Genomic DNA, 15,604 nt, shown 5'->3' with positions numbered 1-15,604 from the left:
GATTATTGGACCCGAATATGAATCAACTCAAATTCGAACGTTGATAATCAAGAATTTGAATCAAAACGAATTTCGAATTTTTAACATCCCTAGTTGGAGTCACGCAACATTACCTTTGGAGCATAGCAAACGTTTGTGAAATGATTAGTGCAGCAGATACCCGAGTAGATTTAAACTTGTAATTTATATATGGTGTGTTTTAATGTACTATCATCAGAAGTAAACTATTGCTTATACTGTAGTCTCACGTGACACATGACTCAGAAATACGGCTATTTTGATAATTATGATATTGAAACATGAATTATGAATTCGAAAATTGTAATACAAGGTCTTTGTATTCACAAAAAAAAAAAAAAAAAAAAAAACACTAGTCCCTTTACATCAAAAGAGGCCGTTAACGAATGGTGAAGCTGAGTTTGCTTACAGATAAAGAATGTTTAGAAAGCAGTAGACCTACACAAGACCTTCTGTTGTTGCTGGTTTTGGCACTGCTCATGGCACGTCGTCACTTTATCACGCAGCTCTTGGAACGCCCTCATCGTTTCAACATCAAATCCGCCAGCAAACTGTCAAATACCCGATCCAAAACATCAATTTCAACATGAAAAACGACTGATTTCCGCTTTCAGTTTGATCAAACCTCAAAGATATATGCAAAATGGGCATTGTAGTTACCTGATGTACGCGAAATGCAAACCGTACGCCTTGAATTATCAACTCTTCTTCTTCTGGACCGCTAACTATCTCGAGCTCTGCAGATACTCTTCTCATGTACTTCATTGCTAGTTTAACCGATGCAAGTTTGATCTACAAGTATGCAAAATAGTGTCATTTCTTGTCCAGTTTTCTACTTTTTAAAAGTCACAATGTTGAGGCAATGTACAAATGATCATGCATAAGGTACACGTGATCATAGCAGATTCCAAACACTCTTCCCTACATGGGTATTATAAATGAGTCGTGTTTGTGGGCTAGTGAGTCAAAAACTTTACACGGACCCTAAATTGTGTCACACATGAACATGAACACGACATGTGTTTACCCAAAAAAACTTATTCTTTCTATACGTTAACACTAAAAATTTTGATATTTTATTTACAACCTAATATAAAAACGTGTATAAAACTACGTATAACACAATAGCATAAAATATGAGTTTAAGGTATTGCGTAACAATATTTCTTTTAAATTACCAACAAAAAAGAACTGGTTAAACGGATCAACATGCAAACCTGCAAGGTCAACCCAACCCGAACCCGTTTAGCTAAACATGTTCGACCCAACACTAGTCCAGGCCCATTTAGAACTAAAAGTTGAAAGTTGAAAAAAGCAATCAATGTACAAGCTTTGGTGCAGGATGTACAAGTAACAAACATCCAAAAAGGGAAAAAAGAATCCAAGCAAATAAATCTCCAATGGGGTGTGTGTGGGGTTTCACTTTCACGTGTAATCTTACAGGTGGGGGACCTTTTTTCCTGAGCAAAATCTTTGCAACATTTGTTGGCATTTTGTAAGTAAATCAATATCCTGTTTTTGTTTTGTTTATGTTCTAATGCTTGATTGTAGACTGAGCCCCATGGAACATTTAGGGACCACTAACACCTAATTTCTTGAACAATCTACCATCAAACATGCATTTACAGTAATATTTAAGGTGACCCGTGCTACTAGATGTCGTAAACAGGCAAGTCAATACGGGTTGAATAACTGGCTAAAAGAAATCTGACCCACATTAACAATTTAACCTCACCCAGTCACCCCTACAACAGTTGGCTACCATCAATATGTTCAGATGTTAGTCTTAAGAGTGTTAATTATTTCGGGCCATTCGAATTGGGGTCTCAAATTTTAATGATTTGATGATGAATTCGAATTAAAATTTGTAAAACCAATTGGAATTAAAAATGTAAATGTTAGAAAATGAAAAAAAAAAACCTCCTAACTATATAAAAATAAATGAAATAGGTATGCACAATTTGAATTCAGATATTGTACTCGTCTTGATTCGAAAATCACAAATTTGATTTGAAATCCGAAATCTAAACTTGAATGGGTGTCTAACCCGATTGGAAAATTTAAAAACCAAATTTGAATTCGTAACTTCATTTTCTGTTCAGTTTGAATTTCGATTTTTTGAATTCAGTTAGATACGCCTTCTTTTATTAATTTATATCTCAAATGGCAATTAAGATTTGCGTGACTTTCAACTTGTTTGACCTGTTCGATGTATTTCCATTTAACATTAAGATCTACTTACTAAAAAAAGGAAGTTCAGCAACAAGTACCTGAGCTACAAATCCTGTTTCTTGCATCCAACACATTGGAATCTGAAACACCTTGTATCTTGTTGAAGCAGATTCTCTCATTCTTGATAAATTATACACTCCATGCTCTAATCTATTTTTCATCAAACAAAATAACCATTAAAAATCTTATAAAAATAAAATTTAAAAAAATCAGAAAATTAAGAAGATTCATACTTCTCAAACAATCCTTGCATTTTCTTGAGAGCAGAACTACAAGGCTGTCTTGGATCATCATGAAACGATGATGCCTCCGATTCAAGCTTCTTGAGATCACAATACCCGAATGCAGCTTCTCTTAACGCGTCTGCTTTGCGTTCAGGCCATTCAAAGTGTTTAAGAACCGCCCGTTCGTCAACCAGGTAAGACAGTTCGTCATCCAGCCATTTTACGAAGCGCACAACATCCTCAATGTCCGTAAATGATGCATTCTCGACTTCTTTTATCAAAGATCTTATGAAATCACCTTGTGTTTCCACATCCGTCTTTATCTGTAACAGTTTAAAGACAGGTTAACCTAAACTCGTGTTCATAACTCGATCTAATACACATTTGATGTTAATCAATATCGTAACCAAGTTTCAATATTGTTTCAATAAAAGCTACTAATGTTTTTTAACTAAAAAAACACTTACATTTTTCAAAATCAATACGGTAACCAAGTTTCAATATTGTTTCAATAAATGCTACTAATGTTTATTCAACTAAAAAAACACTTACATTTTTCAATATTTTTTCATTGTTGTGATTTGTTAAACGGTTAAAGTAAAAAAAAAAAAAAAAACTAGACAGGACACTTACAAAACTTGTTCATATCTTATATCATGTTAAATAAATAATCATCACTGTATAATAAATTAATAACCAATTTCATTATTATTTTATTTAGCTCACTCTCTTTAAACAAGTTATTAACTTGTTTACAGAATTTAAAAAAAAAAATTGGAAGATTTTATAAATTAAATTTGAAATTCTTTTTGCATAATTGTGTGGAAGGTACTGTTTTCAACGCACAGAGTACAAGTAACTAAAATTCAAAATGTCGAAGTTACCCCTTGGTCTGACACATATGATTTGAAATCCAACGGTCATATCTATCAACCATCAAAAAACCATTTATTACAAACTCACTTGATGACGTGTCAAAGGGCAAAATAGTAATTAACCACACCTACTCTACCAACGTAACTTACAGCGAGCAAATGCGTCGACCGGTTCTCAATCTCTCCGATCATATCACGTGTATTAGCGGTTGACGACAGTGCATCGGCGGTGGAAGATCCGTTACATGATTCCCGTCGAGACTCTCTCCGCATCAGAGAATGATAAAACTCCACTACCTCCGGTACTCTCCTCACCTTCGCCGGCAACGGCTTTACACTTTTAGGCGGAGGTGGTGGCGGCGGCGGAGCTGCAGATTTAGCGGTTTTCGGTGGCGGCGGAGGCGGTGGCGGCGGTGCCGGATGAGCTAGTTTCGCCATCGCCGGCGGAGGTGGCGGCGGAGGCGGAGGAACCGGGGGTTGTTGCTCAGGCGACGATGACGTCAGCGGCCGTGGAGGCGGTTTCGGAACCCTAGGAACTCGAGAACGATTTACAGATTCTGAATTCATATCTAACGAATCACACCGAGAAAGCCTCGGTAGATTATCAATTTCTACCAGAATCGACTCTTTAGAGTTCGATTCTGTATAACATTTGGGATCATTAACACTTGTATTACTTGTAGTAGCAGCATTTGCTATCGTATAGCCTCGTTTCAGGCTTTTTGTCGTATGAGATTTACCCGATATATCTATCAGTTGTTGCTGAAACCGTTGCGAACTAGATGTAGCAGCCTGTTGTGCCTCCAACGCCTTCGTTCTCGTTTCAAATTTTTCCAATTTTAGCTTCTGTTCGGTTAATTCCAAATGCAATATCTCAACCTCTTGTCTCAACCTCTCATTCTCCGCTTCCAAACACTGAATCATCTTTGACGAGCGGTTTAACTCCGCATCTTTCTTCAAGATCTCATTCTCAAGAATCGGTAAAATCGCTACGGATTCTTTAAGTAATTTCTGTTCAAGTAACTCCGTTCGTAACCGCGACTCGCGTTCTCTCAACTGTTCCACTAACTGCAACAGCTCCGCCACGTCAGGCGGCTTCGGCTGCACCTGAGCCGACGAGCGTGGGAAGTACACTCCAAACGACCGTGAAAACACTGCACTCTTTTGCGATGACTTACCTCCGTTACTGGAACCGGTTGACGGTGACGGTGACGGAGATGAATGATGGCGTTGCTGCGGATAATGATGCACTTCTGTTTTGGAATTCAACGGTGATTTTTGTAATCCTATAGCTAACTTTACTTTTCCGGCCACCATTGTTGAATGAATTGCATAAAAGAATCTATAATGTATAGATTTATTTAACCTCTGATATAGAAAAAGTGAGTTGTTAGGGTTGGAAGTGAGAGTGAAGGGGGTGGGGGTTAGAGAGAGAAAGATGAAGAAGATGATGATGATGATAGAACTGGTTGGGTACGATTGGAAGGTAGTGAAAGAAAAAATGAAAGTAAAAAAGATGGCACGAATAACGAGAAACGGTCATATGTGGGTTTTTTGGGTTTGAATTATTTTGGTAAGTTTAATAATTGAAAAATGAAGGTAATTAATGAAGGGGTACTATTGGTATGTTGCTACGCGCCAAACATGTTTTGAAATTAGACTTGAGGTGCATGTTATTATTATTGTTGTCTTATTTACTTTTTCTTCTTTCTCTTTTTCTTACCTTTACGAAAAATAAATACATGAATGTGAACTAGAAGGAATATATCAATAGTGATATATTGTATATTGTAAAAGTATCTAATATAAAAAAATTGTTAAAAATATGTAAGTTGTAATAAGATACTTAATCAATCTGTTTGATTTTTATGTCGATTTAATAGGTCTAAAAATTTCTGAGCTAAGTTTGAACTCTAATAAACTTGAAGTTGACTCGTTTAGTTTCTAAGAGCTTAAGTGTGGGTTGTTGATATTTTCAGCCTTCTCGAGCTTTACTCAGATTCAACTCATTTCTTATTTATTAATTAATATATATTTTTAGTAATGTATCTACACAAATTATTTTTATTTTTATATATGTTTATATATAAAATTTGATAAATATTATAAAAACTTCATATTATTTGGTTATTTGTAAAATCTCACTTGTTATGTATATATATATATATATACATATATATAATGTAAGTATCTATAGAAAATCCATTTTAATTTAGAAAACCCGGGAAACTCAAAGCTCCCGATGTTTTTTTTTTTCTTGAAAAAATTTACACTTGTTATATACATGTTTTTAAGGGTTTTGGGCAAAAAAAAATCAAAAAAGCGCCGAGTAGATATTTTAAAAAAAAATAAACAAGTTTTGGTGTAACACATGTTACAAATATGTCAAATGAATGTAACATGTGTTACACCAAAACTTGTTTATTTTTTTTAAAAATACCTACTCGGCGCTTTTTTGATTTTTTTTGCCCAAAACCCTTAAAAACATGTATATAACATGTGTAAATTTTTTCAAGAAAAAAAATATCGGGAGTTTTGAGTTTCCTGGGTTTTCTAAATTAAAGTGGGGTTTCTATACATCTTTCCCCTATATATATATATATATTCAGGGGCGGACCTAGCATATAAGAAGGGGTAACCTCCGCTGCGGCTTGGCGCTCCGGCGGTAGTGTAAATTTTGGAAAAATTTGACGTTTTTACGATTTCGCTACGGCTTTTTTATAAAACGTTATGGCTTGGCGGATTTTCTAGATCCGCCACTATTTATTATCAATGATAAGAATTATCATATTTATATTAATAACCAGTTATTTAGTAGGGGTGTTCAAAATATCATTATCCGAAAATTCGGCTATCCGACATTCGGATCAGTGGCGAAGCTTGAAAAAAAAAGTTCGGGGGGTCGAAAGGTAACATACCTAGAAAAAAATTTCTATCGCGTAGTTTTGAGGTGTATGTTCAGGTCGAACGTCGGTGATTCGATTCGGGTCGGGTCGGGTCGGGTCAAACATTAATATCAAATAAAAAACGTTCTCAAACATAAAAAAGAAGTTATCATTTTATTCTTCCCCATAACATAATCTAATAACAAAACAAGTTAATGAATCACTCTAAATTTCAAACTCTAATGTCTATCAGGGCTGCAAACGAACCGAACGAACACAAACAAGACCTTTTTCGTGTTCGTTTGTTAAGAAATATGTGTGTTCGCGAACCATTCACGAACACTTATCGAATGAGATTTTATGTTCGTGTTCGTTTGTTAAGGAAATGAACTTGTTCGTGTTCGTTTGTGTTTGTTTGTTAATTTTAGGCAACGAACGTTGACGAACACAAATGAGCACAACAAACTAATGTTCATGAACACAAATGGAAACAAACGAACACAAACAATCGTTCATGAACAGAATATATAATACACCGACACTTATTAGATATTTAATTTTGAAGTATTTAAATAAATATAAAAACTAAAAACACTAATGAAGTATCAAACACAAACACAAACGAACACGTTACCGAACGTTCACGAACATAAACGAACAAACATGACCTTTGTTCATGTTTGTTCATTTAACTAAACGAACTAAATTTCTTGTTCGTGTTCGTTTGTTTAGTACACGAACGAACATAGACGAACTTCCCGCCGAACGGTTCACGAGCTGTTCACCAAACGTTTGATTCGTTTGCAGCCCTAAATTTTCTATCTAAATCAAATCACAATAAGATTAAACAAATAAAATTAGACATAGTTACAGAAAGACTCAACAAGTTCAGGGCAAAAATTCGGACCAATTTCACCCCTAATTTCAACCTAAATCACATAAATTGCAGCTCTAAATTAAACCTAAAGATAAAAAAACACATACCTTTACCCTTATTGAGTTTGAAGAAGTCGAACAAGAGTACAAAACCACAACAACGAGCAACGTTTTGACTTCTTTTCTCGAACAAGAAGCTGAAGTCGAACAGTTCTGGAACCTGCGTCCCCCCCCCCTTTCTGCAGTTCTGGCTTGTGGCTTCTGTTCTTCTGGTCGATGTCCCAAAGTAAATGAATTTGGGTTTTTTTTTTTTGATAGGGTAGGCTTTTAAGTTGGGCTATATAATGATTTAATTTGGGTTATATAATATATATTCTAGTACTCTACCAAATATAATGATTTGGGCTATAATATTTGGGCTAATTAAATATTTTATTTGAGCTATATAAATCAAAAAATTAAAACTGGGGGTCGAAAACGTATATATCTAATTTTTTTATAAAACCAGGGGGTCGAAAGCGTATATACCTACAAAATCCTATATGAAACGTACATATATAACACCACTGATCAAAAAGTTCGGGGGGTCGGGCGCCCCTCCCCGCCCCTTAAATCCTACGCCCCTGATTCGGATATCCGAATTTTTCGGATTCGGATAGTGATTTTAAAATATTTTATATATTCCGGATATCTGAAATATCCGAAATATAAATAAATTTATTTTTGGATATCCGAAATATCGGGTTTAAAATAAATAAATAAAATAAAAGTTAAAAATAAAATAAATAATTGGATATTCGGATATCCGATTAACTATCCAATCGAATATCCGAATTTCGGATACAGATCCAAATAGTGAAACCAAGTATTCGAAATTCAGATATCTGGTTTTGAACACCCCTATTATTTAGGCTCGCGAATCATAAAAATTGTTATGTGAATATCAAAACCCATGTTCATGCATATTTACTAATTGAGCTTTAAAGGGTTGAGCTCCTTTAAGCTTGGCTTATTGCGAACTTTTAATAACCCGTTCTTTGTCGTTGCAACCCTAAAGTTACACGTTGTGGTTTTTTTTCCTCCTTTTATCATTCATTGCCACATCAGCAACATATCATCATCTCCTCCATCCCCAAACCTATGTTATGGTCATCCCCTAATCAACTCACTTTGTTCATATTTTTCTCACAATTAACTTTTTTAGTTTTGTTAAACATTAAATAATAAATAAAACTTTTTGTTAAATTGTTTTAAAAAAGTACATAATTAAAGAAAAACTACATTTTATAGAACAACAAGATATATTAGATAGAAAAGGCCAACGAAATGTTGTATACAAGGTGTCGAATCCTCAAATAATCTCAGTTGTCTAATCAAAGAGATTCGTCGGACTGCTCTCAATTACCGGAATATCTATGCAAAACAAAGCATCGTTAGCCTAATCACGGAGGACCCCGGAGGGGAATTCGTGATCAAGATCCAATGTGAGAGTAAGAATATGCCGGGATGAAGAATTAAATTCCGACACAATAAATTGGTCGGAGTAAATGGTGTGAATTTCGTATTAGTGTATTCAATGCAAGAGGAATGATTTTTCTTGTATATCCAATAGTATCAATTTGGGATAATCTGGAAACAGATAATTTGAATAGTATTGGTTTGGTTTGGTTCTATACTTATTTCTTATATTTTCCGAGTTCATAAATCATGTTTATTTATTTCTCTTTAGATGGGTGAGGTTCCAAGTTCATAGAGTACTTTTTAAATGTCATTTATAAAATCACCTATCTTGCAAGTTTCAAAAAGTGGTGGTAATTTTTTAAGCTAATAGATTTTCTCTAATATCTCTATATGTCTATATGTTCTTTAGAACTTACACACACACATAGTTGGTATGACAATTCTCTATTTTGAAATGGAGGTAAATGATGTTAAACACATCTTTTTAGCGGTTCAATTGATCTGGCAGCCATGTCGATTATATAGATCACAGTGGTGGTGGTTTGGCTCATGTTTGGGTTCCGATGGCTACAAATGAAAACGGTCATGGTGGACTAGCCAAACGTCGTTTCATAACATTGTTAAACATAATTTACAACTTTAGTGTTTTACCACACTTGACCCAAACCATTTATTTTGGATGCAATTTGCAAATTTTTACTTCTAACAACTTTACACTTTTTGATTCTTTTAATCATTTGTAACCAAGTTGTTTGAGTTTCTTGAGGAAAAGAAAAGTACATCTTAAGGGGTAAAAGGGGGCGACCGACCCCCTGAACTTTTCGCTTAGTAGTGGAGAGTATCTAGTTTTCGTATAGAAATTTTTGGGTTTATATGTTTTCGACCCCTCGATGTTATAGAAATTTTTAGGCCCGGTGACTTCTACCCCGCGGTCGGAAATCTCAAGGTTCGCCACTGCATCTATAGAACCTCGTGGTCAGTTTGACTTAGTGGTGCTCCTCTTGAAACCTTCCATCAAACTTGTGCAGAAGTTAATCCACATCTTTACAAGTGATGACATGGGTAGCTCAGAGCTTAAAAAACTAACTTAGGTGTAATACAACTTGAAAGGTTAAAAGGTTAAAAAGGTTCAATTGACGACCCAGCTTGGTGAACAGTAAAAAGCACGAGACAGGGTCACGTCCCATCACACTTTACGTGTGACATCCTCACCCAGCCGCAAAAGAGAAACATGTGGGACGAGGCACTCTTTTATCTGCAGGTTAAAGCCTTCAACCTTTCAAAATGGGCAACCCCCTATCTGCAGTACCGGATCACTTAGTCAAAGGTTTCTTATTTGAGGATTACCTTTCTCTATAAATGACCACACCTAGTCACTTAACAAGACATTCCGAAATCTCTGACTCTCTCTAGAATATACACTTTGTATGTTCTATTCTTCACATTCAATACAACTATCACATTGCATGCACAGAATCTGGGTCGAGACATTCTCGGCCTTGAATTCCAAGCAATTGGTAATAGAAGTGATCTCACCCTACGTATTGCATACATAGGGTGACTTGTAACCTGCGTTAGGCAAAACAAGACTCTTGAAGCCTTTTGCCTAACCAGCCTCCTCACTATACTTGGTCTCACCTTTGTTGTAGCAACAACGAGGTTTGTAATAACCATTAAACCTGTAACTAATATGTAATTCTTATATGAAATTTTCATTTATTTATTATTTGAACTTTATGGATACTCTCATATTCATGTGTGATTTACCATGTTATGAGATTCACAATTGTTTGTTTATAGGTTAAAGTTATTGTTAGGAGATAGGAATTGGGTTTATAGAATTTGGTTTCCAGTAAAAATGGGAAGGGACAGATATACCTATAGGGTATGTTTGGCAAAAGTAGCTGGTGGTTGGTTGTTGGAAGCTGGTAACTAGTAGTTGTAGTTTTTTAGATATTTGGTGTTTGGTAGAGTAACTGGAGCTTTTAATAAAATGTATAAAATGACTAAAATGGACATCACTAAAATTCTAAAAAGCTTGTACATGAAAAAGTTCATTATCTTTAGAGGTTAAAATAGTCATTTTTCCCTAAAAACTTGTAGCTCCTTCTAAACGCTACTAGTAGGATCCTTCAACCAAAAGCTTCAAGCTCCTAACCTAAAAGCTTTAACTTCCTTCAACCAAACAAATTTTTTTTATTGAATAGGAGCTTTTTCTTAAAAAACTTAAAACTAGAAGCTCCTAAAAGCTACATGCCAAACATACCCATAGTGTCGAAGGTAAAAAAAAGGGTTAATGGATTTAAACACCCCCAACTATGGCCATTTGGCCGCTGGCACTCTCAACTTTGACTTTGGCTCACACCACTCCCAACTTAGCACATTGATTGTCATGGCACCCCCTCGTTAAATATTCACTAACCAGGTTAGTAAATTTACCCTATGTGGCAATTTTATCTGATGTGGCATGTATGATGTGCCATTTAAATCTGATGTGGCCAATTATTTTTTTAAATAAATCTATATAATAATTATTATATTTAATATATATATATATATATTATATGTGTATTTATGTATGCAGAGCCCCTATCTCTCTCTAGTTCTCCTATTTTCTGTACATCTCCATCTCCCTCTCCCTCTCTCCACCAACAACTGCCACCATCAACCATCACCGCCACCACTTCCTCACCTGCTAACATCCACCCCAGATCTGAAACAGCCACACTACAACCGCCCCATCAGCATGTATATAAGCTCCATGTCCGCTCAAAACAGCCACACTATATGAATCTGTCTCTGGATAGCGTTGACCCGGACCCAAAGCAAAACAGAATCGAACAAGGCTCCACCTCCACCATACGTCGTTGCCGCTACTGCCTTCGTCGCCATCATCGGCCGACATATCCATAGGCCACCACCACCACCACCGCGGCTCCACCTCCACCACCGCCATACGTCGCTTGTGTCTTCACCGTACGCCACCACCAACCGGTGGTGGCCGTTTAAATGTTCTGCAACAGGAGGGTGTCGGAAGGGGGTATGGCCGGCTGGTTAGTCAGAGTAGAGAGGGAGAACGAGGGGTATTGTGTGGAGGTTACATCGGAGGATGGCAGCCGGCCGCTAATCGGCTCCGGGCGCCGACTACCAGACACGAGAGAGGGGTGCTTGTTTTGAGTGTTTTGCCTGATTTGAGGTTCAGTTTAATGATTTAGGGATTGATTTAGGTTTTATAGGTGGGTGGGTGTGGTGATGATGTAGAGGTGCAGCGGTGGTGGGCGGTGTGGTGGTGAAGGTGGAACTGTGGTGGTGATGGTGGGTGCAACGGTTGTGGTGGTGAAGGTGATGAAGGTGGAGGCGTTAAATAATCACTAACCTGTTGAAGGTGGAGCTGTGGTAGTGACGGTGGGTTGCAACTTGAGAGATTGGGAGGAGATGATAGAGAGAGAGGGGGGATGTTTAAGTACAGAGGAGAGAAGATTTATATATTATTTATTTAATTTTATTTTACTTGAGTTCCACATCATCTTGCTACCTCATAAAAAATAAGCCATATCATCAAAAATTGAACATCTAAGCAAAAAGAACTAACCTGGTTAGTGAATATTTAACGAGGGGTGCCATGACAATCAATGTGTTAAGTTGGGAGTGGTGTGAGCCAAAGTCAAAGTTGAGAGTGCCAGCGGCCAAATGACCATAGTTGGGGGTGTTTAAATCCATTAACCCAAAAAAAAAAAAAAAACGAACAATTTATCATTTGTTATGAATTATTATATATTTATTGTGTGACTATCCATATATACTTAACTTCCCATCTTGTAAGCCTATAAATAGAGGCATATTGTAATCCATTTTAGATATGAATAAGATATATCCATCTCCCCAATCTCTCTTTCTTATTTCTATAATGTTAATAGGCTAGTTGTTACAAAACACGTTATCAGCACGACTTGTTTTTAGAGTTGGATCGTATTATCACAAGCGCCATTGCTTTGGATCACACCATCGTAAGGTATAATATTTTCTCACCATTTTATCATTATTCATTATTTTCTCATACATAATCCATATTGTAATTCATACTATTTTGGGTCGTGTTAGAGACTTGTTCATACTATCCATCGTAAGGTCTAAAAAAAGTGTTTTATTTTTATTTTAACATTTAGGTAATTATTCATTTAAGTAAAACGATTTACAAGACAAATATAATTGGTGCCATTTATAAATGGAGGTTTAATAATCTTTCAAAATTTTCAGTTTTGTTGTTTGCTTTTATTTTTTTTAGATTATTTCAATCAATTTTCTTGAGTTGGTTGTAACGAAAAATGATGTTAGAAATTATAAATTTAATAAAAGTAAAGGACAATGCATGATTAAACTAACGAAAAATTACACTCTTTTGACATATTACTTAACACTTCTAGAATCTCACACCAATTTTTAGGTAAATTAATTTTATTTTTTCATTGTTCTTCATGCTTTTAAGTTCGAAAACATGATCGCCAAAGAGGATGAATAAGTTTGGTTGTTTGTATTGGGTGAATGCCCTAGAGACACTGATAATTGACATGCATGTTTTAGGAATGGTATTTTTGAAAGAACGCGTGTACTTGTGATTTGTACATTGGAAGTTGAACAAGTGTTTGGTTTAATTCTCTGTGATTAGAAAGTCAAAACATTTTTAGTCACAAAACATACTAATTAACGAAATTTAAATCCTTCTCACATAAACTACGTATAGAATTTCCGCTCTCACCTAAACGAGCACTAAACGGGTTAAAGTATCGAATAGTGGTAGTAGAACCAGATTCATTTTTAATCCTAAACGGAAACGTGCTTCTCAAATAGTCAAATCTAGTACCCGAGCTTTGACAATTCCATTTTCTTTTCGGTTTCTTTTAATATGTTTTATTAAATGACAATGAATTTGACAAATATGGGCTTTAAACCCTTTTGGTTTTTCTTATCTCCGTTAAACATTACTTTTTATGATGAGATAAAATTAGGATATGATATATAAAAGTTTATAATCTAGTTTATAATCTGATGATATTTGTTAGGCTTTTAGCACTAATTATGTTAAGTCGTGTGTTTCATATATTTAGTTACCTAGAGATATAATAAGTTGGTAAAACTTTGTTTTGTCATTTTTATATAAATAAAGTTTTTTTTTCTTTTATTGTAATACAATATCAATAAACTATACAAATAGCCTAATATACATAATTATCTTAATAATCTTGTTTTATTTATAGTGAGTAATTGTTATTACAAATTATATTATTATTGGTTTATAATTTGAATAACATACATCAATCCACGTGTATTTCTTTAATATAGTTAATCATGTCGAACCTTGCGAAGCTTGAGTTTATGGCTTTAGACATCACTGGAAAAAATTTATTTGTCATGGGCTTTGGATGCTGAAATCCATCTAAATGCCAATAACCTTGGGGACACAATTAAAGAAGGAAATAAAACAAGTACCCAAGATAAAGCAAAGGCAATGATTTTCTTACGCCACCATATTCATGAGTCATTGAAAAATGAATATCTCACTATCAAAGATCCACTTGTCCTATGGACCAATTTAAAAGAAAGGTATGACCATCAGAAAACAGTAATATTACCAAGAGCTCGTTATGAATGGATTAATTTAAGGTTGCAAGACTTTAAGTCTATAAGTGAGTATAATCTTTTAGAATCACGTCACAATTGATTCTATGTGGTGAAAATATTACTGATAAGGAGATGTTGGAAAAAACATTCTCCACCTTTCACACCTCAAACATTGTCTTGCAACAACAATATCGTGAAAGGGGCTTCACCAAATACAGTGGCTTAATATCATGTTTGCTTGTGGCTGAGCAAAATAATGAGCTACTAATAAAAACCATGAAATTCGTCCGGTTAGTACAACCCCATTCCCAGAAGTGAATGTGGCAACATATAATGACCAAAGTGGAAGTCACGGACGTGGTCATGGCTATCAACGTGGACGTGGGCGTGGTCACGGTCGTAGTCGTGGTCGTGGTCGTGGTCGTAGACATGCATATGGTCGGGGGAATTATCAGGGTGTTCAATTCAAAAACAGAAGAACCCACCAGAAGTTGGATGATAATGAAAAGAAATCCAATGATGAAAGAGGTAAAAAGAAAAGTGGAACCTCATCTAATGCATGCTATCGATGTGGTGGTAACAACCACTGGGCTGGTACATGTCGTACAGCCAGACACTTAGTAGAGCTTTACCAACAATCTATAAAAGACAAACAAAATGGAATAGAGACAAATTTCACATATGAAGATGGAAATGTTGATGTCCCAAGTGGTGAAAAGGACCATACTAATGCAACTAATCTGGATTATGATGATTCCCTTATCGAGCAAGCTAATTTGGATTCTGGTGATATCATGGCTGATACAAACCAGTTGGATGCTTGAAATTTTCCCTATGCATGAATGATTATATTTAAAATTATACTATTTCCTTGATGTTTTATTAAGCCATTTTGTTTGGGATTTCGTTATGTTTTGTTTTGAAGTATTTTGGGGGCACTTTATGGAATTGTTATGTTTGAATCATATTATACTTTTATTTATGAAGCTTTGTTTTGTTTTGAAGTATATGGAGTATTCAACTAAACTTTATATTAATGGTGAAGATGTATGTCTAATAGACAGTGCTACTACACATACAATCCTAAAGAAAAGGGACTATTTCTCTAGTTTAACAATGAAAGAGGCAAGCATTGGTACTATATCTGGTAAAACAAAATTAATTGAAGGCTTTGGAGAAGCATATGTAGTTCTATAAAGTGGAATTTTGCTCAAAATTAACAATGCCTTATTTTCCCCACTATCTCAAAGAAATCTAATAAGCTTTAAAGTTATTCGTCTAAATGGATATCATCTTGAGACTATATGTGAAGGACATGATGAGTACCTTCAAATCACAAATATTATTTCGGGAAAAAAACACATATTAGAGAGATTACTCGCATTTGCCTCTGGTTAGTATGGTACTAAAATTG

General features: G+C 35.3%; 1 protein-coding gene across 1 annotated transcript; it reads right to left on the bottom strand.

Moving 5' to 3' along the window:
• Window positions 1–347: 347 nt before the first annotated feature.
• Window positions 348–4,881, bottom strand: LOC110867669 (protein CHUP1, chloroplastic). Its single transcript, XM_022116679.2, has 5 exons — window positions 3,500–4,881; window positions 2,484–2,797; window positions 2,289–2,400; window positions 679–810; window positions 348–569 (listed from the first exon to the last, which is right to left on the bottom strand). Exons 1-5 carry the CDS (start codon window positions 4,664–4,666, stop codon window positions 441–443), a joined length of 1,854 nt encoding a protein of 617 aa, XP_021972371.1. The 5' UTR covers window positions 4,667–4,881; the 3' UTR covers window positions 348–440.
• Window positions 4,882–15,604: the final 10,723 nt, after the last annotated feature.

This window comes from Helianthus annuus, chromosome 17, assembly GCF_002127325.2.
Source record: "Helianthus annuus cultivar XRQ/B chromosome 17, HanXRQr2.0-SUNRISE, whole genome shotgun sequence".
NCBI lineage: Eukaryota > Viridiplantae > Streptophyta > Magnoliopsida > Asterales > Asteraceae > Helianthus > Helianthus annuus.
Note: the sequence above shows the minus strand (reverse complement) of the source record. Positions and strands in the feature narration are given on the sequence as shown.

What these genes read in the sequence shown, in the direction of transcription:
- LOC110867669 (XM_022116679.2), bottom strand. Translation starts at nt 4,666, where the DNA reads ATGGTGGCCGGAAAAGTAAAGTTAGCTATAGGATTACAAAAATCACCG. An exon ending in GGTCGACGCATTTGCTCGCT is followed by an intron (nt 2,798 to 3,499) that starts GTAAGTTACGTT and finishes AAACTGTTACAG; the next exon opens with ATAAAGACGGATGTGGAAAC. An exon ending in ATGCAAGGATTGTTTGAGAA is followed by an intron (nt 2,401 to 2,483) that starts GTATGAATCTTC and finishes GATGAAAAATAG; the next exon opens with ATTAGAGCATGGAGTGTATA.